This window comes from Taurulus bubalis, assembly GCF_910589615.1.
Source record: "Taurulus bubalis genome assembly, chromosome: 7".
NCBI lineage: Eukaryota > Metazoa > Chordata > Actinopteri > Perciformes > Cottidae > Taurulus > Taurulus bubalis.
The window spans coordinates 24,656,063-24,681,727 of NC_136595.1; the positions used below are offsets into that span (position 1 = coordinate 24,656,063).

The 25,665-nt window shown below is 43.3% G+C and overlaps 3 protein-coding genes across 4 annotated transcripts; 2 read left to right on the forward strand and 1 right to left on the reverse strand.

Annotated features, from left to right (window-relative positions):
- The first annotated feature begins 853 nt into the window (after positions 1–853).
- Positions 854–16,957, forward strand: arhgap45b (Rho GTPase activating protein 45b). Its single transcript, XM_079221378.1, has 24 exons — positions 854–1,007; positions 2,100–2,340; positions 2,985–3,167; positions 5,399–5,542; positions 6,229–6,313; positions 7,369–7,441; positions 8,277–8,352; positions 8,868–8,999; positions 9,641–9,702; positions 9,860–9,970; positions 10,081–10,161; positions 10,248–10,415; positions 10,593–10,730; positions 10,838–11,034; positions 11,390–11,490; positions 11,610–11,696; positions 11,793–11,894; positions 12,015–12,178; positions 12,271–12,459; positions 12,546–12,683; positions 12,962–13,236; positions 13,317–13,551; positions 14,775–14,880; positions 16,011–16,957. Exons 1-24 carry the CDS (start codon positions 888–890, stop codon positions 16,487–16,489), a joined length of 3,687 nt encoding a protein of 1,228 aa, XP_079077504.1. The 5' UTR covers positions 854–887; the 3' UTR covers positions 16,490–16,957.
- A 418-nt stretch (positions 16,958–17,375) lies between these two features.
- polr2eb (RNA polymerase II, I and III subunit E, b) lies at positions 17,376–20,243 on the reverse strand. The gene is made up of 8 exons (XM_079220465.1): positions 20,080–20,243; positions 19,259–19,433; positions 18,924–19,039; positions 18,719–18,799; positions 18,570–18,628; positions 18,270–18,348; positions 17,947–18,019; positions 17,376–17,514 (listed from the first exon to the last, which is right to left on the reverse strand). Exons 1-7 carry the CDS (start codon positions 20,134–20,136, stop codon positions 17,954–17,956), a joined length of 633 nt encoding a protein of 210 aa, XP_079076591.1. The 5' UTR covers positions 20,137–20,243; the 3' UTR covers positions 17,376–17,514; positions 17,947–17,953.
- A 263-nt stretch (positions 20,244–20,506) lies between these two features.
- Positions 20,507–24,479, forward strand: gpx4a (glutathione peroxidase 4a; the record flags this gene model as incomplete). 2 transcript variants are annotated; one of them, XM_079221310.1, is made up of 7 exons in its annotated part: positions 20,507–20,623; positions 22,559–22,647; positions 22,941–23,085; positions 23,280–23,431; positions 23,557–23,581; positions 23,791–23,850; positions 24,136–24,479. In XM_079221310.1, 7 exons carry the CDS (start codon positions 20,558–20,560, stop codon positions 24,166–24,168), a joined length of 570 nt encoding a protein of 189 aa, XP_079077436.1. In that variant the 3' UTR covers positions 24,169–24,479. The 2 variants fall into 2 exon arrangements, with proteins under 2 accessions (XP_079077436.1, XP_079077435.1); XM_079221309.1 differs by having other exon boundaries at positions 20,558–20,650.
- Between the last annotated feature and the right edge of the window lie 1,186 nt (positions 24,480–25,665).

Consider the following 25,665-nt stretch of genomic DNA (forward strand, 5'->3'; position numbering starts at 1 on the left):
TTTCACGCATAAAAACACAAATAACAGACTGACAAACAGCACAGTGAAAAGCAACATAAACATGTCACGACACAAGTAAAGTTTTTAAACACACAAACTTGAATCAACCAATGAATGAGCAGTGAGATTCAAAAACGGGACAGCTAGTGTTAAAATAGTCCTTAATCCTGTTATAATGCTTATAAAAATGACTGTAGCTCACACTCACAAGATGAGGGTGCAAACACTTCAATAATCGTTATTAATTAATTTCTCTCCACCTTAAAATAATTGTATGAACATCCATCTATCTCCAGTGTTCTTTACTTGTTCTTGTAAATTGACGTGTGGAGCAGGTGCACGCGGAGGCGGAAGGATACCTTGAAAAGCTTCAGGTCACATGTTGGAAACACACGTGCGTGAAGGATGAACTAATGACTGACTGAACAAAGCGGCGGTTGTTGTGTTTACTTTGCGTCCGGGCGCAGTTACATCTCCTCTCAAAGTCATTGTTAAGTGGTTAAACTTCTAGGACGCACTTTCTTGAGTGTGACTTATTAATCTTCCACAAAAAAACCCCACAGTTTAAAACAAGCAAGTCTGTATTTTAATCACTCCGCCCTCCTCCCCCTTCAAGGGGAAAGTGAACGCACGCGCGCAAAGCGGATGCCGGGAGCGCACGCACCGTTTGCGGCGAGCCGTCTGTCTCTCTGCCAGTGAGCCTGCGCGGCTCGATGTGCGACAGCAGCAGCAGCAACAGGAGGAAGACAGACGGACAGTTCGCGTGGCTGCACGTCGGCCCGGATGGCACCGAGCACCCGCTGAGCGCGAGCGGCGGCGGCAGAGCGCACAAGTGGCGAGTCTCCGGCTGGGTCGGGGGTCTGCGCGTGAAACTCAAACAAGCCGGGATGGACGGCAAAGGCACGCTGAAGATGTTCGCCCGGAAGAAGCGGGAGTTGATCAAGACTCCCTCCATCTCGAAGAAGTGCCGAACAGGAAGCCCCGGCCCGCAGAGCAGCGCACTGTCTGTGAGTAGCGCATCACTTCTGGTTTCTTGGGTCTCGCGCGCACTGCTTGTGTGTGTGTGTGTGTGTGTGTGTGTGTGTGTGTGTGTGTGTGTGTGTGTGTGTGTCAGATGACCTACAGCTGGAGGTGGACAGACTGCAGAGAGGGCTCCGGACAAGGGGTGATAGATGGCACTATAAGTTGGAGATATGACTTTAGTGTGTTAGTTGACTGTGAGTGTGTGTTAGTTGACTGTGAGTGTGTGTTAGTTGACTGTGAGTGTGTGTTAGTTGACTGTGAGTGTGTGTTAGTTGACTGTGAGAGTGTGTTAGTTGACTGTGAGTGTGTGTTAGTTGACTGTGAGTGTGTGTTAGTTGACTGTGGAACCACCTTTATGCAGAGTTCAGAAGTGACTCATCTGGCTCCTCATAGGGAGCGTACTCGCTTGTGGCAAGGCTGCAGTGTGTCAGTTAAACAAATTTAATTAATTTAAAAAAGCCAAAGTGGCCTCGCGCTTCAGTTAGAATGGGGACTGAGCTGTGAGCATGCTGAAACGGGGCTACAACACTTGCTCGTCCAGTCAGAGGGTTAAGAAAGCTGAGACGAAGGCCAAGGACAGACTGGACATACTGCCCAACAAGTGCAACGTATGGCTTAAGCAGGTACGTTCCTGTGTGTGTGTGTGTGTGTGTGTGTGTGTGTGTGTGTGTGTGTGTGTGTGTGTTCGTTCAGTTGGCTTGCCAGACAATCACTTGTCAGGCCCTCGACTGTACCTGTTTAATTATATTATAAGATGCACTAAAAAGGCGAAATAAGGTAATTTCTCTGGAAAGAATATCACTTTTTTTTTTTTTTTTCCTCCTTATTTGAGCAGTAGAAATGTCATGTCTGTGTCTGTTTGCCACACCCGGCAGCAGCTTGGAGTCAGGAAGTGTTACACAACGCAACGCAGGATCTTGTGAAAGTCTCCACATGCGTGTTTACCAACAACAAGCGCTGCTGTGTTTAGGGCGCCCTCGCGCCGCCGCGGTTGAGCTGGAAGGCGAGGAAGTCATGTGATCACCTTGACCTTGTTTGTTGTTGTCTCTCTCTCTCTCTCTCTCTCTCTCTCTCAGCTGTCCAGCCTGCAGGAGCTGCCTCGGAGAGATGCAGGCGACGTCGGCCTCTCCTCTTCGTCCTGGTCCTCTTCGGCTCTCACCCTGACGGCCGCCGGGCTGCAGGACCCGTCCGCGTCCTGCCCGGGCACGCCCAGCGTCCAGCACGCCAAGATGCCGGCGATGCACGGGGTGGGCTGCCCGTCGCCCGTGGCAACCCTGAAGAGGCCCACGGCGCTGAGCCGACACGCCAGCGCTGCAGGTCTGGTTCTGAGCGTCGTCTTGTGGAGTTCATGAAATATGCAGAAATGCACACCTGAGATGAAACGGAAAGCAAATTCTAGCAAAGAAGTACAGTGTGCAAAAAATATATATATTAGTATAGTTGGCATCTGTTGATCGTTCTATTTAAACTCAAAAATTCAAAGATATTCAAGTTGAGTCAGCAATGATATTAAACGGAGAAAAGCAGCAACGCCTCACATTTAAAGGAGTAGTTTGACGTTGAGAAATGTGCTTATTCACGTTTTCCTGGAGTTGTATGAGATAATCGGTTAGCTTAGCTTAGCATAAAGACTTGAAACTGGGAAACCACCCCTAGCCTGGCTCTTTCCAAATGAACCAAAATCCGCCAACGAGCACCTTTTCTGAAGCTCACTGTCTAACATAATGTTGTATCTGCTTTGTCTAAAAAGTGTGAACTGGTGAGATTCAGAGGTGCTGGTAGGTGGATGTTGTTACCTCTGTGTAGCGTTAAGCTCAGGATGTTTAGCCCTTTACGATATTAAATGGACACACACACATACACACACACACACACAAGCGTGGTCAAAATATTCAATGTACATCCTAAACAGTTTTGGTGTTTTTGCCTGACTTTTGAATAAATGAAACGTCTCCCCTCAGGTTTCCCGCTCCAGTCGTGGGTGTTCACCAAGGGCCAGGGGAAAGGGGCCTCGACCCCGACGACCCCGTCCGACGGCCCGGAGAGCACGGCCATCGAGGTGGAGGACATCCCGGCCCTGCTGAGGGACGTGGCGCGCTTCGCGGAGGCCGTGGAGAAGCTGAAGGATGTCGTGTTGGCTGAAGGTGAGCGAGCTTTCAAGGGGAGGCGAAGGGTTTGTCTTCAAAATACACATTTAGGTGTTTGTTTGACGACTTTGCCTATTAGTCCATCCAGGTTTATTACGAGTGCGTCAAACATCTTTTGCTCACGCCAAGGAATAGACCCGGTTTGTAGCGATGTCATTTCTTCTTTTCATTTCCGGCAGACTTGGCACAGGAAGTACATCGCTGCCTCACGCCGGTTTAATAAAAGCAACAACAACCACATATCCCATTTTGGTCTTTGCCATCAGAAATGGTGGACGTGGTTATTTGCATACAGAGCGGCGGGGTGAGATTTCCCTGGAGACTCAGTCTGACGTGCTTCAGGTGTGAAACGGGGCAACGGTTTTTTTTGTTTAGTACTTTTAGAATACGTGTGCAGACGGAACAAAACGCTGTGGCCTCTCCTCTCCTCTTCCCCTTTTGCGTTTCAAGCTCCAGTCCGTTTTGACTTTCACAAAGAGGTCATGAGGTGTCCACAAAAGCTCTTTTGGCGACGTTGCATCGGCCGTCTTCTCCGACGCGAGGGAAGGATGAGGAGGGAGAACAAGGGAGGCGTCGCTGTGAGCGTCCTCTCCAAGCGAAGGGCTGCGTTTCCGCTGAGCGACCGCATGCTTGTCTCCAGCAGGAAGCCGGCTTGCTTCTTGTTTACTGCAGCCTCACACGCTCTCGCAGGCCCAAAATGGCGAAACATCTTCCAGCTTTCCTCCTTTTTGAGTTGACTCCACCTGCTAAAACAAACTGAAAGTTGTGTTTTTGTTTTTTTTCTCCCCACGCAGAGTTTGACGCCCTTAAGGTTGGGAAGGGTTCGGATGAAACGGAACAGGTTTTGTGCGCGTGTCATTCTGTCTGCCGTCATCTGGCTCTGTTCCGTCTTGTTCTCCACCCGGGGAGCGCTTTCTACTTTCTAAACAGGAAGCCATGATGGATGGCCTTCGACAGACGGGCCTGGTGCACGCTTCCTCCTCCGATAGGCTGACGTGCCGCCTCCTCGTCGCCCCTTTAATCGGCAGCACGATCAGAGCCCCCCCCAATCCAACGCACCACTAAATCTGGAGGGGCTTCCTTAACGTCAAACCAACCGAGACTAAAGTGATTTCAGAGTTGTTTTTTTTAACGAGAGCCGCAGATGTTTCCATAATTAGTTTCTAATCGTGCATAACAATAGAGATGACCACATCCCCTCCGGCGCGATGTTCAGGTCACCGTGTTCTTGTTGTCTTTGCTGCAGCGCAGACACTCTGACACACTTTGGCTCAGACGGCCTGTGGGAGGATGGAGGAGCGGCTGCCCTCTGGCCTCCTCTCTGAGCGAGCGGCCTCCATTCTAGAAATAAAAAAAAAAACGAAACTAGTCTGTTTTTGTGTGTGTGTGTGTGTGTGTTGGGAGGAAATGAGGATGCAGGGACATCAAAGCAGAGGAGCGTTGACCCGTCTGGCTCTCTGGACTCGGTCTCCCGTTATCTCTCAGACTGTCCGTCTCCAGCCGCCGACTTAAAGGGATACGTCGACATTCATTTGGTTTCTTGCGGCGAGTTCAGAAGAGCTGATCGATACCGGTCTGTGTGGAGAATATGAAGCTGCTGTACAGCGAGTAGCCGCTTAGCTTAGCATAAAGACGGGGGAATAAAGGGGAAACGCTCGCCGGGCTCTGTCTAAAGGTAACAGAATGTGTCACATCTGACCCTCACAAACACATTTATATGTTTTTCTTTTTTTTAATCCACGTAAAAACTGAACACAACTTGTTTCCCTGGCAAGATTGAGAAAAAGGGCGTTTCTCCCTAAATATCTTTGTGTAATTTCCCCTCGGTCTCTCTGACAAACACTCGTTCTGTGAAATCTTAAGAGGAGAAAGGAAAAAAAAAAAAGCATTGAACAAAATAGAGGAGAACAAAACGAGATTATTAATGCTGAATCCCTACCTAATGTAAGTTTCTCTTTTTAGGTGGCAGAAGAGAAAATGAGTCATCAACATTTGTGGGCACTTTGGCTGCTTTTTCTACAAATATCATATGAACAAATATCCACTACAAGATGGTTTTCGTTCATTTTAAAGTGTAAATGCACAGAAGTTTAAGGAGTAGAACCGGGATGTGGTCTTTTGAAACCTTTTGAGATTTCACTGCGTGACTGTCGTTGCTCCTCTCGCCGTCTCCAGCCTCACCCTCTCCTTCCTCCTCCTTCCTCCTCCTCCTCCTCCTCCTCCTCCAGGTAAAAGGGAGAGTCAGCGGCCCGTGGCCCACGAGTGCCTGGGGGAGGTCCTCCGGGTGCTGCGTCAGGTCATCAACACCTACCCTCTGCTCAACACCGTGGAGATCCTCACTGCAGCCGGCAAGCTCATATCCAAGGTCAAAGGTCAGTCGGGATGAGACTATAAATCCTCACAGCCACCAGCCTTCCTTGGTGTGATGACACAAACTCTTACTTTAATCAACAGGAAACCAACGTTTGTACAAGGATGCGTTATATTTTATTAGTGTGTGTGTGTGTGTGTGTGTGTGTGTGTGTGTGTGTGTGTGTGTGTGTGTGTGTGTGTGTGTGTGTGTGTGTGTGTGTGTGTGTGTGTGTGTGTGTGTGTGTGAGAGAATATATACTTTATTAATCCCCAAGGGGAAATTTGGTGTCGAGTAGCAGCAATTTAAAGACAGAAAATAAGATGCAGGGATATGTGTGTGTATATGTGTATATATATATATATATATATATATATATATTAAAAAAAAAAATAGCTGGGATGAAAGAAAAGCACAGAATTAATTTAGGCATTAAATTAAACAGTATAAGTGTGTATGGTGTAAATAAACAATCGATAACAAACAATAGGAGAGTGCAAATTATGTAAGTGTGGATAAACATGTACAGTGATTAATCAGAGGATCTGGCAAGCGGTGACTTATTATTGTGTGTGTGAGACAACAATTAAACGTGTTTGAGATAATGTCTTTCTTTGATGGGCATACAGATTGATCTGTGTGTGTGTGTGAGTTAATTTGGTCAGCAGTGTATCTCAAACCAAAACCTGAACGGTTGTGATCTTTCAGGTTTCCACTACGAGGCTTGTAACGAGGCGGATAAAAAGGACTTTGAGAAGGCAATTGAAACCATCGCAGTTGCTTTTAGCAGCAAGTGAGTATCTGATGCACCGTGTGTGTGTGTGTGTGTGTGTGTGTGTGTGTGTCACATTGCATACAAAGTCTGTTGTTGGGAATTTGGAGACAAAAGTGCAGCGATGGTGACACATTTGCATGAGGCTGAGCCGAAAACAGGAAGTGGTTCTTTTTTTTCTTCTACCGTATGACACAAAACCAAAACGTCTGTTGAGTACCTGGCAGGTTGCTGCAGACTGAAGAGATAACAAATCACAAGAATATTCTCATTGAGGAACCGAGACCGAACGCATTATTAAAACGTGGCAACTATGAAACCGACAAATCAGGCTTTTTTTTCTTCTTCTTCTTCTCTTTTTGCAGGCTTTAAAAAAAAATATATATATATATCGTGAATATATAAAAATAAGCCCAGAGTAGAGAAATGTGTCTGTTTTGTGTAATCATTCATCAGATGCTCGGCGGTGCCGCTTCAGGGTTTAGACATCTGTCACGGAGCTTTAGGAGGAAGTGAGCTGGCAGAGACGGTTGAAATCTTTCTGACGTCTGTTTCCTCATTCTCTCCTCCGCTCTTCCTCTGTTCGACTCGTGTCACGAACAAACGCCAAGATGGAGGCGCCACTTTAAAAAAAACTATTTTGGTTCAGCCTAAATAATTGAATCAAATCAACGTCCACAGGGTTTTTCTTAAGTGGAAGAGGAATGTTTTGTTTCATATATTCCTGCACCAAACTACTTCATTTTAATTCAGATGTATTGTACATATTTTTAGTTTTTCTAAAGAGAACTAGTTCTTTGACAAAGAATGAACGTTAGAGAGTCAGATCATCCCAGAATGTTGTGTATTGTATCACTTCCTGACTCCACTGCATGTTAGTCGCTGTGGAGACTTTCCATGAAGGGCTCCTTCCTCTTTTTTTTTTTTTTTTCTAATCTGCCATTTTCAGTCCTTTTCGCACACGAACAGATGATTAATTACCGCCACATGCTTTCCACCGTGACCTCTCATCCCGTCCACAGTATATTTACTGGTATTGCCCAACGTAAAGGAGTGTGTGTTGTGTTTCTCCTCAGTGTGTCTGAGCTGCTGATGGGAGAGGTGGACAGCAGTACGCTGCTCTCTCTGCTGCCCACGGAGAAGAGCAGGGTGAGTTTCACACAGAGCTGGAAATAATCTGCATAATACATATTAGTGTTATCAAGCTTTTTTATCAAGTTTTACATTATTAAAACGCCAAGATTCTCGCCCGTCCTCACAATAACGCTCCACTTCACCATGAAATATGATTATTACAATTCTGTCCAAGTTTACACATAAATGTTTTTGTGTAATAGTGAGTTAAAAATACACATTTTAATTAGGTCAGCATTTTTTCACTCAGTCATGTCACCCTGACACCCGCCTCAAAGAATGTGGGACGTCAACAGGAAGTAGCATCATTTGAGTCTCCTGGGCCAAACCCATAATGCCTAAAAGTATTTAGCTTTTCACGTACAGTATGCCAAAAAATACCAGGATGTCCTAATGCATCTGCTTGTGTTTTGCAATGTGCTTTTCTGGCTATTCTTACCCATAATCCTCTGCGCAGTGGATATATGGACAAGAGGGTAAATGTGCAAGTGGTAGCTGCACTGTACTAAAAGTAAAAAGCAAAACTACGTGATTTGGAAGGCAGCCTAAATGATTTCTTGTGTTTTTATAGTTTTGGTAAACCACTTAGTGTTGTGTACTTAGCATTGATGCCGTGTAGCGACATTACATGCAACCATCTTCCATTTACCTGAGATTAACCATTTCACCTTTTTGAATAGTTAAACATGTGTGTGAGTAGATACACTTAGAAGTTAGATTTTTACCATCAATTACCACGAACTGTACATGAGGTGATTTCCACTCCCAACTTTCCACTGGATGGTGGAAAAGACACATCCCTAAGCCCTGATGTGACTCGTCAGTGATGACTCCTCTCTGTGCTGTGCAGTCGATGGAGAACCTGTACGCTGCGACGGGACATGGAGCCGACGGGGGGCAGATCAGGAGCGACCTGCAGGACATGGGTAGGCCGATCAGCTGCTCCTCCACACACACTCCTCTCCCTCATGGCGGATATGTGTGACACTTCTACACCTGTCCCTGCATTCACTCCCCCTTTTTTTGTTTTGATATCTTTTTTTAAAAGCTTCTTTTACATGTTTGTCGTGTTCCCTGTTATCTGTTTCTAATGGAAAGTGGTGATCTAACATTTATTGAGTTCATGAAAAGGTGTGCATGTTGTTCCACACACTGTGGGTCGCCCCCTGCTGGCGTAAAGACTGTTCTACACCGATGTGTTTCACAGCAAGAGGGCCAGAAACTCACTACTTATGACGAGAAAATCTAAGAACAATGTTTCAAACGGTGATTGAAAATTACAGTGAGTTAAACACAGCGGTGACAAATAAATAAATAAATAGTCATCCCCAAAATGCGACACAGGATGTCTGAGTCTTCGCACCTCGGCTGCTCGTCAAAACCTGTTGCATGTTGTCGCAGCAAACTGAGCGTGCTCCTGTGTCCGTGTGTTGACGCGCAGGCAGAGCCGAGGAAGTGGACGTGATCCTCCAGAACAGCGAGGGCGGGGTGGACTCCGCTCTGCTCTACGCCAAGACCATCTCCAAGTACATGAAGGACCTGATGAGCTACGTGGAGAAGAGGACCTCGCTGGGTGAGTGTCGCACGTTCACGTTGTTATTATCAGGCTTTTGGACCCTCATCCTGCTGTTTTTAAACTAGATTATCTCATAAACGTGGATTCTTTGATGCAATTTGCTGGTTTGTTTGAAGTTTTTTCTCTCAAGGGATTTCTTTTTGTTTTGTTATGTAGCTTAATTTTTTACTGTTTAGTTTTTTTATGTTTATCTGTGTTTTTATGCGGTGAAACTTGAAAAAGAAATTCATAATCTCAACAGGATTATACTTTAAATTATTAAATACAAAAACAATTGATTACAGCTTGCTAAATCTATTGTTATATCATTTTATGAGTTTAGGTTGTGCGACAGAAAATGAGCATAACGCACTTATAATTGTGTTGACTTTCGTTAAGATGAATGATTAATTGTGATTGGATAATAGCTGCTTGCGGAGATGACGCATTTTGTTAACATCGTACCGGTTCCCTCGACAAAAAGTTTTTCCTTTTGGATTATTGCAGAAACTAAACTGTTTTGCTCAGCAAGATAATCTTCACAAATTTCCAGATTTTTGGGACTAACCCTCCAGCACTCTATCGTTGCAGCAGTCGTATGTATGAAAGACTGTAGAACAACTTTACTAACAGTGTCCTCTTTCCTTCTGTGTGACCAGAGGCTGAGTTCTCCAAAGGCCTCCAGAGGTTGTACCAGTCCTGCAAACACAGCATAACACACGTAAACCTCCATATATTTCACCCTCTGAATATCTCTCACTGGATAATGTGTGATTATTGAATGTTGACGACTAGGATGAACTTAAAGCGATACAGCATTTTGTCTCTCTGTTTGTGTTGGATATCAAATCTCTCTCTGTCTGTGTCGCCCCCTCCAGCCGCAAATGCCCCTCTTCTCCATCTACTCTCTGGCTCTGGAGCAGGACCAGGAGCAGAGTGTGGGTCTGCAGCAGGCCAACACCACCCTGCACACCCAGACCTTCATCCAGGTAAACCTAACCCAAGTTTGTTTGCCACATGAGCAACTTCTGTGAGGCAATGGCAGTCACTCGCTCATGCTCTCCATCCACGTGGTGTCGATCTGTGTTCGTCTGTGCAGCCGCTGATGCAGCGTAAACAGGAGCATGAGAAGAGACGGAAGGAGATCAAGGAACACTGGATTCGAGCCAAGAGAAAACTGGTACGACCTCCTACTCTGTGGACTTTGTTCTTCATCTCAAAGTAAGAATAGGAAACTATGAGGGACAACCATGACTCTCCTTTCAGATGGAGTGTGAGGTGAACCTGCGGAAAGCGAAGCAAGTCTACATGGTGCGCTGCGAGGAGTACGAAAAGGCCAAAACGGCAGCCTGCCGAGCTGAGGAGGAAGGAGGGGGATCGACGGCCAAGTCTGTGGAGAAGAAGAAACGGTTGGAGGAAGAGGCTCGCAACAAGGTTCTTACCAATAACTTTATTTCATTCTGTTTTTAGTCTTTCAGAGTTTCATCACCGTGGAGTAAAACATTTAAATATTTTGCATGTTTAGAGCTCAACGTTCTTAAATGTTTAATCTGGTTGCCACAAGGAAAAAAAAAAAAAAATCTGTTTTTTAAAAATGGAATGTATGTGCAGTCAGACGAGGCGGAGGCCACCTACCGGACGTGTATCGCAGATGCCACCACTCAGCAGCTGGAGCTGGAGCACACAAAGGTCACAGTGCTGAGACAACTGCAGGACGTCATCAAACAGAGCGACCAGACCCTCCGCTCGGTGAGAACACACACACACACACACACACCTTACCTTTTCCTAAACATGCCCGTTTTGCTCTATATTCTATGCTCAAATCAGGGATAAAGCCATGTTTCCTCCCCCAGGCGACCATCTCGTACTACCAGCTCATGCACATGCAGACGGTGGCCTTGCCGGTCCACTACCAGACTCTGTGTGAGAGCAGTAAGCTGTACGACCCGGGCCAGCAGTACGCGGCCCACGTGCGAGACCTGCAGCTGCCGGAGCAGCCGACGGCCCTCTACACATTTGAGAACTACTGTGCCTCCAGCTCATCGTCACAGTAAGAGCTGCAGCCTCAATTATCCAGGTTTTCAGTTGAAATACGTTTAAAGGGTAGTTAGGATTTTCTTTTTTGCAGTGTGGCTGCAAGAGGTCAGTAGATGACGGTCAGCACAGCCTCAGTTTGGAGAAACAGACAGGAGCACACGGAAAATGTAATCTATATCAATTAAAGTGTAACGCTGTATTTAGAAGCCAGTTAGCTTAGCACGACGACTGGACACAGCTGAGGCTTCACATTTACCATGCAGACATGAGAGTGGTATTAATCTTCTCATCTAGCTCTCATTAAGAAAGCCAATGTTTTTTTGCTTATTTTTTTTTTTTACTTTTAATTAATACATTTGTCTTCGCAGCCATGGCCACAGACCAAGGCACGACAGTTTCAACACGGAGCAGACGACCCAGACGGACGCCGCATCGGGAGACAACAGAGACGCCGAGGCTCAACGCAAGAGTGAGTGAGGCCTGTTGACGGGTTTTTGGTTAATTTAATTCCGTATTTCAAGAGTAAACTGCATTTACAAGAGAACACGGTGTTAAGAAAGTGAGTCTTTTCATTCGGGCATCCCCCAGGGCTGGGCCACAAGTCGTGGGGTTCGACGGTGAGCGACGACAGCGTTGGAGGAGAGGGAGGCCTCGAGTCTCCTACTGCCAGCACAAGTGAGGGAGACCAGAATATCTCATTCATAAATGAGCAGAAGAGAGATTTAGTTGTCGTCTTTATTCATATGTATTTCAACCGTGTATTTAATCCAGGTGACGTCAGTAAAATCGCTCGCACGTCATCCACTGGAACAATGTCGTCCAATGAGGACGCAGATGAGAAAGACGGGAACGTGACCTCATTTGAAGCTCCAAGTAAGATTCACAGATCGTAATCGCCGTTTGACGTGACATTTCGATAACCTGACTGGACTTATTACTCTGGCTGTGAGTTTTCTGTACGATTCGGGTCATTATTTTTTTTTTTGTCTTCAGACATGAACGGCATGGATCCCGACGTGGTCGTGTCCACCAGGCCGTTCCGTAACGTCGGCCTGTCCAAAGCGGCCCAGACCCACCGACTGAGGAAGCTGCGGACTCCCGCCAAGTGCCGCGAGTGCGACAGCTACGTGTACTTCCAGGGGGCCGAGTGCGAGGAGGTGAGTTCCCCCTTCGTCTCAGACTCGGGGATACAAACGCGCCTCGCCGGTTTTGTTTACGAGGTCACCGCCGCTCCTCTCCGTCCCCGCAGTGTTTCCTGGCGTGTCACAAGCGCTGCCTGGAGACTCTGGCCATCCAGTGCGGCCACAAGAAGCTGCAGGGTCGTCTGCAGCTGTTCGGCAGGGACTTCGCTAAGGTGGCCGGCTGCGCCAGCGACGGCATCCCCTTCCTCATCACCAAGTGCGTCTCCGAGTTGGAGAGACGGGCGCTCAAGCTGAAGGTAGAGTGAACTTCGTGAGCACTGCTGGATTTCTTGAAAAATTTGCCACAGGGTCTATTGGAAACTTTCCGCTTCCTCCCTTGCAGGGCATCTACCGGGTGAACGGGGTGAAGACGCGCGTGGAGAAGCTGTGTCAGGCCTTTGAGAATGGCAAGGAGCTGGTGGAGCTGTCCCAGTGCTCCCCACATGACATCAGCAACGTCCTCAAGCTTTACCTCAGACAGGTGTACACGCAAGAGTAAAACACAGGCTGCTGAAAAGGTCCAGTGTGCAGGATTTAGCAACATTTCTTCTTTCTCTCACTGGACCACTTTAAATATATATATATATATATATATATATATATATATATATATATATATATATATATATATATATATATATATATATAGCCTCAAAATCTAAGCTGCTTTGTCTGCAGTTATTTGCACGATTGTGTGTTCATTTTTTTTTTATTCAGTCCTTCTTCTAACACTTCTTGTTTCCGTCACCCCTCTCTAAGCTGCCGGAGCCCATCATGCTGTTCCGCCTGTACAATCGCCTGATGGGTTTGGCGAAGGAGAGCCTGCAGGGCGAAGCGGAGACGCCAGAGGGCGACGAGGCCGAGTCGAACAGTATCGTCAACCCGGCGCTGGGCAAGGGCTCGGAGCTGGTGGATCTGGGCCCCGACACGGACCCGGAGGTCCTGGTCCTGGTGGACAAGCTGAAGCAGCTTCTGAAGGAGCTGCCGAAGGCTAACATCGCTACGCTGCGCTACATCATCCGCCACCTCCGGAGGTCAGTAATTGAAACATTTTAAAAAGCAGGAAGATAAAGCTCAAAGCTCTTATTTATTCTTGATCTTTCCACATTCTTAGGATTGCAGAGCTGGAGGAGGACAACAAGATGAGTCCCAGTAACCTGGGCATTGTGTTTGGTCCCTCCCTGATGCGGCCCCGTCCCACCGGGGCCACCATATCCCTGTCCTCTCTGGTGGACTACCCGCACCAGGCCCGCATCGTGGAGTCCCTCATCGTCTTCTACTCGTCCATCTTCCAGTCCAAAACCTCTCAGGCCGACAAAAGTCGCTCTGCTTCCACCTCCGCTCAGCAGGTAGGATCAAAACTCTTCTAAAGAAAATTATATATTAATGCTATTTTTCACTGAATTTTAAGTTTTTCAAACGACTTCAGTCCTGATCATTACTATAAAATCATTAATTTCCAGAATTCTTAACACTTTAAATGTCAGTTTGTTGACATAATGTCACGGGGGGAAAATGACGAGCTCTAATTATTGATAATTCATGTTAAATGCTATGGTTTTATTTATTTTTTTCAGTCTGGGATATTTCAATGATAAGCAACAACATAGATTTTGATGCAACAATATTGATTTTCCAAGCTCTTTTATTTGTTATATTTTGTGCAGTGTCGGATTAAAAGAAAACTCTCACTTGTTACTTTTGAAGACGTAATATGTCCTCTTCCTAAAACTGCTATGAAAACAATTGATTATGATTTTTTTTTTTTTATCACCTAGTTTATTTAATATGAACATCACAGTAGCATTTGAATTATAACATACATTTAGGCACAAAGACCAGAAACACTAATTAACAACACCTGTCCACAAAAGTTTATTTTTTTTATAAATTTTTTTTAAATTTATGCATTTTAGTTTATTGGACACTGAAATACACCGCTGAGCCTTTTTAGGGTGTAGTGGGCCTTTTTTATATATGAAATTTGATATTTAGATGTTCCTGTGGATTCATGACGCCAAAAACAAATATTTGGTAATTTCTATAATTTGCATTGTAGCTTTTCATTGACATGAATGGGTCCCTATGTCACGGCACGCACCAGAAAAGTAACCGTGTTCTTTGCATCAGTGCCTCCCACAGCAGCTCGTTATAGAACCACTATTTTAGTGTGTTTCTTTGGTTTTAGGAAGGTTTTTGCGAGTGAACAGATCTTTTCAATAAAAGGTTTTTTCCAGAGGAGACCTGGAACCCTTTGGAGTCATTTGGAAAATGTTGTTCACCCCAGAGAAATGGCAACCTGTTTTACTCGAAAGAAAGATATTGGCAGCTTCTCAGATTACCGAGAAGATGCCAATAATTTACGAGCATGAACAAAACCTGATGTAACCTCCTTTCTGTGAAAAGGAAAGAGGCGAAAATAAATGAGTTATGACCCACAGTCACGATTCATTGGAATACAGCTTTTCCCTCCTGATTTACATGTTTTTAGATATATTTAAAAAAGCCAAAGAACACTCTTGCATTGTTTTTCTTGATAGCAATCTCCTCATTTCCCTCCTTCCTGGTTCAGGGGAGTATTGCCGATGACAAGATTGGGAGCTCTGCTGACGCAGAGGAGGATGGAGGCAGCGAGGAGCCAAATAAACCAGAATCTGACAAGACGGAGGAGGGATGTGGTACGTTTTTATTATTTATTTGTAAAGCCTAGGTTATATGATGCTATTGAAAAAATATCTAACTTCTCAAAGTGTGAATCAAAAGAAGTTCACTCATGTACTTCTAGCTCCCATTGACTTCATGACTTCACTAAAACAACAATGTATAGAATCGTGTATGGGTATCGTTTGGGTTTTTTCCGATACCGGTGCCTGAACAGATACTTTTTTTTATTGCCAAGGCAATTTTTTTTCTTCAAATTGAACAATATATTAACCTTTTAAAGTATACTATAAATACATACAAAGCACTTGTCTTCAAACTGCAGCTTCAAACCTTTTAACTTCAAACTATAAACAATATATATTTAAAGAAAGAACAGACACAAGCATCAGGTGGCCTGATGGGACCGTGTGCAACAGAACTCAAACTGTTGGATTCTACAACCGGACGTGTCGGTACCCAACCCTACTTATGACCCACTTCGTGTGTGACTGTCTGTATCTGCAGACGGGGAACCAGACTGCAACCACATTTGTGTTGCCATTTTGTTGTGCGTGTTAAAATGCCCTTCTCAAAGTGCGTGATGCGCAAAACATAAAATACTCCATTCAGCTTTGTTCAGCTCAGTTTGTCACGTAAATAGATGACATGCAAAGTCGATGCAAAGGGTAAACGTGCTAAAATGCAAAATAAAAAAATTGCCTCTCGTCCCTCGCGATGCTCCTGTCGACCGTTTTTTTTTTATTTTTATATATCATTATTTATTGCACATGTACAATTTCATGAATTTCAGGGAACAAATATTGTAACCGTAGGTGTGAGCCCAGAGCCTCATATTAGTAGAGACCGGACGAAACGTCGTGTATAAACCGCCGGGTACGAACGATAACCAGGCTGCCGTATTTACGCCCAGATGACGTCATTTTGAGTCTGGTGTTGTGGCGGAGAGGCACTAAAACCGCTTGTTGTTGTCTACAAACAGAGGGTCAATTCCTGCATAGTATGCCTTTTTTTTTTTTTTCCCCCAAGTAGACGTCATACAAATGTATTGCTTCTAAAAAGAAAACGTAGCTATCTGTAAGATTTGGCCTTAACGTATAACTTCAATACCCCTGTGTCTCCATTGGGCTCTCGTATCTCCATTTAGGAAGCTCTTTGGGGTCGAGTGAGCAGCTCTCCGACTCGGAGCAGGACGAGAGCGGCCAGAGGGCCTCGCTCGCCCGCAGCCTGGTGAAGCAGGAGAGCGAGGCGAGCGTGGACGACGACCAGCTGAGCTACAGGGACAGCCTGGACCTGTCCGGCCAGTCTGCGACCCAGACCGACCCGGAACAGGATGCGGATCAGGATGCGGATCAGGATGCGGATCAGTGTGCGGGTCAGGATGCGGGTCAGGACCGCGGCGCGGCGGAGCCCCCCGCGCTGCCGGACAGCGGCCCACCGGACGACGAGGCGGCGGCGGCAGAGCGGGACCTGAGCGCCTCTCTGGCCGAGCTCAACGTGAACCAGAACAACAACAACAACTTGTTCTCCCCCGTATTGACCTTGTCGGGGTTTCCACTGGCACGTCTGTGCAGAAATAAATTACCCCTGACCCGGAACAGGGACAGTGAGCCCGAGTTTGTCTGAATCCGTTGTCAAAATCTGTGTGTGAAGTTAGTTTGAGTTAAGTGGCAGGATTATTCATCTGGTTTTTATTCATTAAAATCCAGCTAAACCTGCACCTGGCGGGGCTTTCGTGTCGTGTACATCAAGATGTAACATTTTTGATGCATTGTTCAGCTGTATTGATCCGCCCTCTGCACGCTTACTGCTGCTTGATGCGATGACTCCTGCCATTGAGAGGTTTTTAATACATGCTGCTGCTGAAAAGATACGTTTCTAAATGTTTTACTCGTTGCTCTTGCTCGCTTGAGGAAAGTTGGGCAGTAAGTCCCATTTGAATGTGCAGAGTTTCAAAGCAAATTGTAGGGCTGCCGGTTTTATTTCAGCACTAAAATATTTTTTAAATAAATGTAGCCGTCTCTTATAAATGTTGCCTGTATTGCCTTTTTATGGATGTTTGGTCTGTTATAATAAACATTTCATTTTAAAGTGGTTAAAGCTGGTTGTCTTCTTTGTGTATTTTACAGGTAAAATGGGGAACGGTGAAGTAAACGTGTCAAATGAGTGTAGTTCCCCTGAAGAGGGAATGTGTTGTTCACTTCCTGGTGCTGGGAGGTTCTAGAGGAACCGTGTACTGCAGTGGGTGGAGGGTTTTAGCATTTATATGTGAGGCACAGCAAGCAGCTCTCAAAGCTTCGGTCTGCAGCAGCTACAACATGGCCTGGATGAGGAAGGTAGGCTTCTACAACTTTACATGATGGAGTTCTGTCCTGCTTCACGGGTCTAGATGTAGTATTTAGGGGATCTATTGGCAGAGATCGACTACAAGGGTTTTCTTTAGTGTATAAAAACTAGTTATCCACCACGCTTAGCTGAACTAGATAACATTTAAAAGACTTTGACATTTTGAATAGTTTATTTTACAAAATCAGTAATTACAAATAAAAACTACAATTTAAACAAGTCAAAAGCAGAAGGAAAATCCATGGATGATGTAACATCGTCAGTTTCACTGGTGCTCCAAAAAGGATGATCAATAAGGAAAAAATCTGGAAAATAAAACACTGTTTTATGAAAAGCAGCTACACACTCATGGACCACAGACGTATTATGGCTGACAAGATAAGTGATACATATTGTAAAGCCCTTTGTGATTTGTTATTTCGGGCTATACAAAATATATTTAATTTAATATTGTCTGTTTGATATCTTTGTTAATTTCCTGTTTTGTTGAAATGTTTGGGCGGAGCAACTTTTCCCTTTCTTGGTCTTATGAATACAGTGTGGTGACCTCATGTAAACCTCAGATAGCCTCAACTTTAACCAAAGTAAGAATTTAATTCCACTCAGTGCTGATGGTAAAGTTGCGTCCTATATTTGACCAAGAAAGCTGCGCAATGTGCTTCATATCGCAGGCTGAATTTTATCAGCGTGTCTCAAGCTTTCATGCAAAACTGCTAATTTGTGCAAAACACACTGACCTGTCTGTCACTGCACCAGTCTGTATGTGATGTACCTCCCAGCTGTTTCACTGGGTCGGATGATCTTTACCACCTTGGAAAGTAAAAAAATAACACACGGTAATGAATTGAAATGATCCTTCATGTGTCTTTAAAACATTGTGTCTTGTAACATATAAAGATTCTTAAAAAAAAAAAACAGTTTGAGTGATCCCACTCCTTCACAGAAAGGCAATGTATCAGAGTACCAACCCAAGATCAAATACTAAGCTCCATGCAGCCATGTAATAAAGATAATGTTATGCGTTATCATTATTAGAACAAGCGCCGTATCGATGAGTTACCTGTCCTCTTTTCAAGCCAAAGTAGCGAGCCACGGGGTCCCCAGCCTGGATCCTCGGCAACTGACTTTCCTTTAATTTACTGAGGTAAAAAGGTTACGGGAGAATAACGAATACATATTTGCATCAAGAGTTGAGTCTCATAAAGACACTAAATACAGCTTGATGGTGATCTTTAGGTAAATCAGCTGCTATGTTATACTTTATTACAAATGGTTAGTACTCCAAAGATGACCACGTGCATTTCCTGCATTCCTGAAGATTGTTCAGTTACTCTAACTAGCGCACTGCTTGAAAGGATACTATCTTCCCAGAAGTTCAGAAACTTCCTCCTTTGTCATAACGATGTGCTCTGGAACAAGCTGAAAGACAAAACAATGCATCAAAAACTAAAATGCAATTCTCAATCTGTCAATGGCGTCAATGGGATCTTAATAAAGCGTGGTGTTTACCTCGTGCTCTGTGATGTTAATGAGCAGCTCCTGTTGTAGAAACTGTTCCAATATGTATTTGGGTGCCATGTCAACGAGAGACTGTAAGGAGACATTTAATTAAAAGGTGGGAACCAGGAAAGAAAGAAAGAAAAACGACGACAAGATGGTCACTACATAAATACAAGAGGTGCTCCGAAATGTCATGTGCGATGCAGGCGTTTACCTGTTTGGCTGACGGTGTCATGCCCATCTGAACAACAATGATGGCTCGTGTGATGTTCTCCTCCTGCATCCTCTGACAGTACATCTTGATTGTCTTGATTCCCACCTTGGGCTCCTCTGAAAAAGAAAGTGAAGAAAAGCAATATGTATTAATAATATGAATAGCACACCGCTGCATCTAGAGGCATAGGCATACATTTAAGGCTCAACCCCTTTTAGCTCCCGTCAAAGATTATACAATGGCTTCATGTTTTAGTTCCCCGGACAATTGGGGTATTTGTTTGTTTAATAAAGGACTGCTAGCCATCCTGCATGGAATAATAGGTATCAACCCACCAGGAAAGAAAATAAACATCTGGTCGGTGGGGTCGTCGTTGTGTGCCACCAGCACAGTGAGGTCTGTGCGTCTGGGGCGACCCTCGCTGGGCTTGTCTCCAAACTGACTCTTGAACTCATCCAGCGTCTGGTCCAACTCGTCCTGTGTCACCAGGTAGCCTCTGTCGTGGCACAGCTGAGGGTGTAAAAGGTGAGGGTACAGAATCAATGTTAATGTTTCAAAGTTAAGCTGGAACGGACTCAACGCTCCTCACTCCCGGTATGTAAACCACCTCTAATAGCAATTAGAAGGCAATGCAGAGGTTGCCATTATTTCCTGCCTGTAACCTACTTTCAAATGTCTTTATTCAAGTTGTGAAAATATAAAAAAGGGGGGAGATTTCACTGCTTTTGCCACATCTAGACCACATTGGACCAGATATAAAAAATAAAAAAGAGTATAACTACTCTATCAAATCTCCACTCCTTTATCCCGGAGAAGCCAGAAACACTTTGGGATTCGCGAAAGCATAATTATACTTATGAAAATGAAGATTTCACAGCTTTTTTCCACGTCTATTGAGAGTATGTCAGTGCTTCCTGAAAGACTAGCTTCAACTAGCTTGTACTGCAAAGCAAGAGGCACTTACGACCATCTGCTGACACAATTAACAGCTAGAAACAAATAGCTTGTCAAATCACATCCCATAAACTACCTTACACTGACGGCAAAATAACCAAAGCCTCTGATGTTCAACGTCACAGAGCGGAACCGTTGCTTTGGCTAAGCTACATGCTAAGTTTAGCCGGCTAAACAAAACAAATATTAAGAAACAACGTGCCTGCATGATGGTTTTACGAATCTTCCACAGCCGGTATGTTTCCTCTTCGTCATCCATATCGTCTCAGACGTTTTACTATCTCTATATCTTATCTTAAAGTGTATTTTTTGTTGTTGTTAACTTTTCCAGCTTCGCTCCTGCGTACAACGCGACGCACGTTTCCGTTGATCGGCGCAAGTTGATGACGTCAACGCTGTGTCGTAGTCTGTGGGTGGAGTTTTGACGAATACCTACGTTTTTTAATAATTATACCTATTATTATTATCTTTACGATAATAATAGTAATAATAGCAATACTACTATAATTACAAACATACTGATACTAACAGTGATAATTATTTTAAAAAAAAATAACGGTTGTATTCTGACAGTTTCGATCCGTCTGTTTCCGCCGCAGCTTCATAACAAACTGCTGGGCGGAGTCACAGCTCCGGTGCAGCTTTTACATAGATTACATGTGGCCTCTCTGGTAGAAACAATGAGGCCATTATATGCTATTTTGACTTTTGGGGCTTTGGCGAGCAGTGGAGCACTACTGACGATGGTACTGTACTTTGTTTTATCCTCAACGGTAAAGTAAACCTAACCTACCTGGTGCTGAGTGTGTGCGGTGCGGGGGGCTCCTGTGATTTTCTAATTTGCGTCACAGCGAAACTACCAACAGATACTTTCCCTTCTTAAAGTCTGCATATGATCGATGGTGAATGTTATTTTGGTAAAGTAATAATAATTCGGAAAACCTTTCTTGTCTTGTCTTAATTAAGGTTGTTGAAGTGCGACACAATTCATAGGTCGCCCCATATAAGCTTGGCATGTAATACCGGATGTTCCTGCAGCATCATCCTGCAGCTGATATCAGCTGATATGCTTATCAGTCTGAGAAATGCATCGACATGTCCACTCAACACAGGGCTGTCGTCTGTTACAGCTCATACCTTATTATATAAGCAATGGAAATCATGTTCAATCATACCAGCGTCCCTCTAAGTAACTAATTCTCACAAACTACCCGAACAAAGTATTAATATTCAACGAAACTATAACTACATGAGGAATAAATGTAGTGGAGTAATGAGTGTATAATTAATCTAAAAACAAAGGTACTTAAGTGAAGTACGAGTGTGTTAAAGTTTTAAATAAATACAATAGAGAATTCCTTCCTTGCCAACTAGTCATTCTTTTTGTCTTTATTCCATGTCCTCAATTGACATTACCATGTCTTAAATATAAATTACTTTCCCTCTCAAAACATGTATTATTATTATTATTATTATTATTATTATTATTATCATTATCATCATCATTATTATTATTACTATATTTCATTTGTCATTTTAATTTATGTATTGTTTTTGGCTACTTCATTGTATATTTTAAATCATTCAGTAAAGTATTTATTCAGATTTTATTGAACAATGTAGGAATCATGCTTTAAGGTTACAATATAGCTATAGTGTAACCATAAAGCATGATTCATGCGTAGACTTCCCAGAAAATTGTGTAATAAACAAAACCTGATCAGCGAGTTGCCCAACAGCTCAATGTGTTGTTCAATGCTTTGTCTGCTGGTTCTACTGGTATTACACTGATTTATTCTTTCTAATTGGTTTGAACACCAATTCCTTTGTTTCTCCAGCTTATGATTATTTGGTAGAATGAACGCGTGTTTTCGTCTCAGCCTTTGTGACTTTTATGTTGTGGTGAGATTTAGGAGGTTATGTGCTCTCATTCGCTGACGCAACTTTGTTCTTGTTTCATTAAGCTCATTACATCGTGAGTTTTATGTATTGCCTCAGACGGTTGCCCTTTGCCCTGGCCACATCAGGCTCACCCCCACATGGCCTATTTGTTAGCTTTTATAAAGCGTCAACGTTCTTGATGAGGTTGTGGTAATGGGGTGGACTGTGGACCGGGGTGTATGTGCATGTCTGATGTGGACCTATTACCAATCCTGTAAATGATCAACCCGTTCCCTTTTACATGAGGACACCGGGGCCGTGTGCTCCCTCAGAGTAGTGGGTTTGTGGTCTGACGAGTGAGGGGTAGCTGGAGCCACTCAAGCGGTTTACAGATTTGATCGCTTTCTGCCTTCAGAGGACCTTACTGAACGGCAGACATGCGCCTCATAGGGTCCACTGTGCTTTTCTCTGTCCTGCTGCAGGCTGTGGTAAGAACAAAATGAGAGAGGGACTGGTGGGTTATGTTGCAGTTATGGAACTCACGCTTGGACAAAGTCCAATTTTGTTAAATGTGTTCTTTATTCATTAATGTTTTCATTTATTTTAATGTATTTTTTGTGTGATATTTGTATACATTATTAAATGAATTGCATGGAACTCTTTTTAAAGATGCATTCGCAGGGGAAAAACTTACATCTGCTGGAATATAAATGTCTTGTTATCTATTATTCATAAAGCAGGATAAAAGTGCATTTTGAAATTAACTCAACTCATCATCACGTTTTTTTTCTTCCTTACAGGCCGCCTCGACAGAGACGACGGCCACGTCTATTTATAACTTCTCAGCGACAGATATTGATGGCAACTTGGTTTCCCTAGAAAAATACAGGTAAATCAATCTTTGATATTGTTTTCCCATTTCAATTTCATTTTTAAATGTGGCCTTTATTGGCATGGAAGTTGGAGAAAAAAAGCAATGTTGCCAAAGCATCAAATAGAGAAGTACACAATAATATTAATATGAATATTAACACAATGTTAACACAACATTGTTATATAATAATGATCTATATATATACACATCACAATTACATATTGTCTCTCTAAATTTGCTGGAGTATCCCATTACATAAGCCCACCATCACTAGAACATGATATATGTGTGTGTCTTTGTACTTTCAGGGGGGATGTCGTCATCATCACCAACGTTGCCTCTCGATGAGGTAAAACCCCAATAAACTACTCTCAGTTTGCAGTGATGCACGCCACGTACGCTGAGAGAGGTTTACGCATCCTTGCCTTCCCTTCTAATCAGTTTGGGAACCAGGTAAATGACACATTTGATTAAAGCTATATATCTAATAAGTAACACCACATGTAAGCAAATGGAAAGTAGTGCGCATACGACTGGATAAACGAGACTTGGATTATACTGCACAAGTTGTTGTTTGAGGTTGTAAACGGATGTTTTGATAAAGTTTTGCTGTTGTTAAACTTCTTTCAACTTGTTTTACTTTGAAGGAGCCCGGCAATGAAACTCAGATCAAAGCGTTTGCCCAATCCTACAACGCTCATTTCGACATGTTCAGTAAGATTGATGTGAACGGGGACGGCGCTCATCCTCTGTGGAAGTGGCTGAAGGCGCAGCCCAAGGGGAAAGGCTTCATGGGAAAGTAAGTGGTGACATCACAACTGGTTTATTGATGCTATGATGACATGATGCTGAGAGCCACATCCTCTTAATCAATCGTTACCCTGTGATTATTTTCTAACATGTGATTTGTTTTCATTTCTGCAGTAGTATCAAGTGGAATTTCACCAAGGTAAATATTATTCTTATTTGTTATTTATGATAAATGTAGACAATACCATTTAGAGTTTATCTCTACAGCGTGTTTACTATTATGAGGGTACAGACTAGTTATTGGAAGAAGCCTGTAAATGCTTCATTCTAAAAGTAAAAATGTATTATTGATTCATAAATTTCACGTTCACTGTGTTTGAGTTTTCTCTTTTTCTTCTTCCTCTTCAGTTTTTGATCAACAGAGAGGGTCAGGTGGTGAAGAGATACGGACCCCTGGACGATCCAAGTGTATGTACTTTGCCACAGATACTATAGTGTTTTTATCTTGACTTTTTGTTCTTTCCTACGTGGCTGTGTAATTATTTGCCTTCAGAGACCTGGTGACACTGGGAAGAGTTTTTTTGTTTTTCTAAAAAATTGACTAATATAAACTGACTCCTATTATCTCAAGTCCATAATTAATGTGTGTGTTACTGTAACTGTTCATATGTGTGTATTGTAATGTCTCTCCAGGTGTTAATACACTTTCATTAAGACAATTGATGTCAACTTCTCCTCTTGTTTTCGTTGCAGGTGGTGGAGAAGGATCTTCCTCAATACTTGTAAACGCCTCATGGACGACTGATGCCTCGCTCACTGATCTTCTGTCCCTTTCGCTCCTTCCGCTGCCTCTCCGAGAACCAGTGGACATAGTTTGGTTCCACCCCAGAACCAGTGACGGTTTGCTCATAAACCTGCATGGCGGGCCGAGCAGACCTGATGAAAATGGCGTGCAAACCTACTGGGAGGATTACCAAGCTTGAATTCATTTGGTTCTCTGGAGAGAAAGAGAAAGAATCACTGAATGGATCATTACATATTTCAGTAGATTAATGTGTGGCATTTTTTTCATAATAAAATGCACTAAGATTTTGCTCTCATGATATTTTTGTCTGTATTGTTTTTCTGCCAGAAAAATATTGTATTATTATGGTGTTGCTTGTAGAATAGATGTGTTTTTGTCCTGAGCGATTGATGTGCACAAAGACCTTTCATTCCTTTTCATGGAAATGTTGGGAAAAAAAGACACATAATCCATTTCTGTCATACAGAAAAAATTCAAGTGTGTCAGAGAACCGTTCACCAAGTCAGCGCCGGGGCTTAAAATGAAACTGTGAGATTTGTTCTTCTGGGCAGAAAAATGAACAATGTCCCAGTTTTATCTTTTGGATATTGAACTCATAGCACAGCAACTCAATACTTCGATGAGAAGCTCAGTATTAATCCCATCACAGTAGAGGTCAAAGTCAAAAGATTACATGTTCCTCGTATTTGCATTTGCCAGAGGAAATACTGGATACGTTAACCTTTTCAGGCCACCAAGAATAATTAAAATTAAACAATGTGAGATAAATGACTAATTTAGACAAACTTCATCCTTTCAAGTAGCCTTATAAAGCATACAAAAAGTAAATATTAAAAGATTCTAGCAGAGAAATAATCTGGTCTGGGATTTATTTATCACCCTTGCCAAACTACAGAAGCCTGTCAATAAATATATAATTATGTAATAAAAGTACGGCAGATTGAACTGAAAAAAGTATAAAAATCAGACAGAGATTATTAGCGTTGTGTACATTCATACTAATGGATCCGGTATTGGGAATTACTTCTAATTATGCCATTAGTTCTGGGCTATAAAAACAATACACTGTCTACAACCAATGGTGTTCTTTGCACTTGAATAAACACTTCCTATTTTTGAGCCAAAAACGTAATCCATGTTGTCAAGAATATGCATCCAATGTAGGATAAATTAGAAATGCATATACAATACAAAATCATGAATATGCAGAGGTCAACGGGTCAGAGCCAGGAGGGGAATTGTAGCACTTAAGAGGCAGAGAGCGGGACTCTGTGTTCACATTGTGATGCTTAGGTGCTCAAGTACAGTCAGAGTTAATGGACAGTGTTTTCCTCACGTTGAATTTTTAATCTGAAGATATCTCCCACATTATCTGCCCAGAGAGTTGTTTCTGTTGCTGCTGTTTACATTCCTTATGATGCAAAAAAAAAAATGCACTACAGGAATATACTACTGTGTTGTCGTTTTGCGTTTGTTGT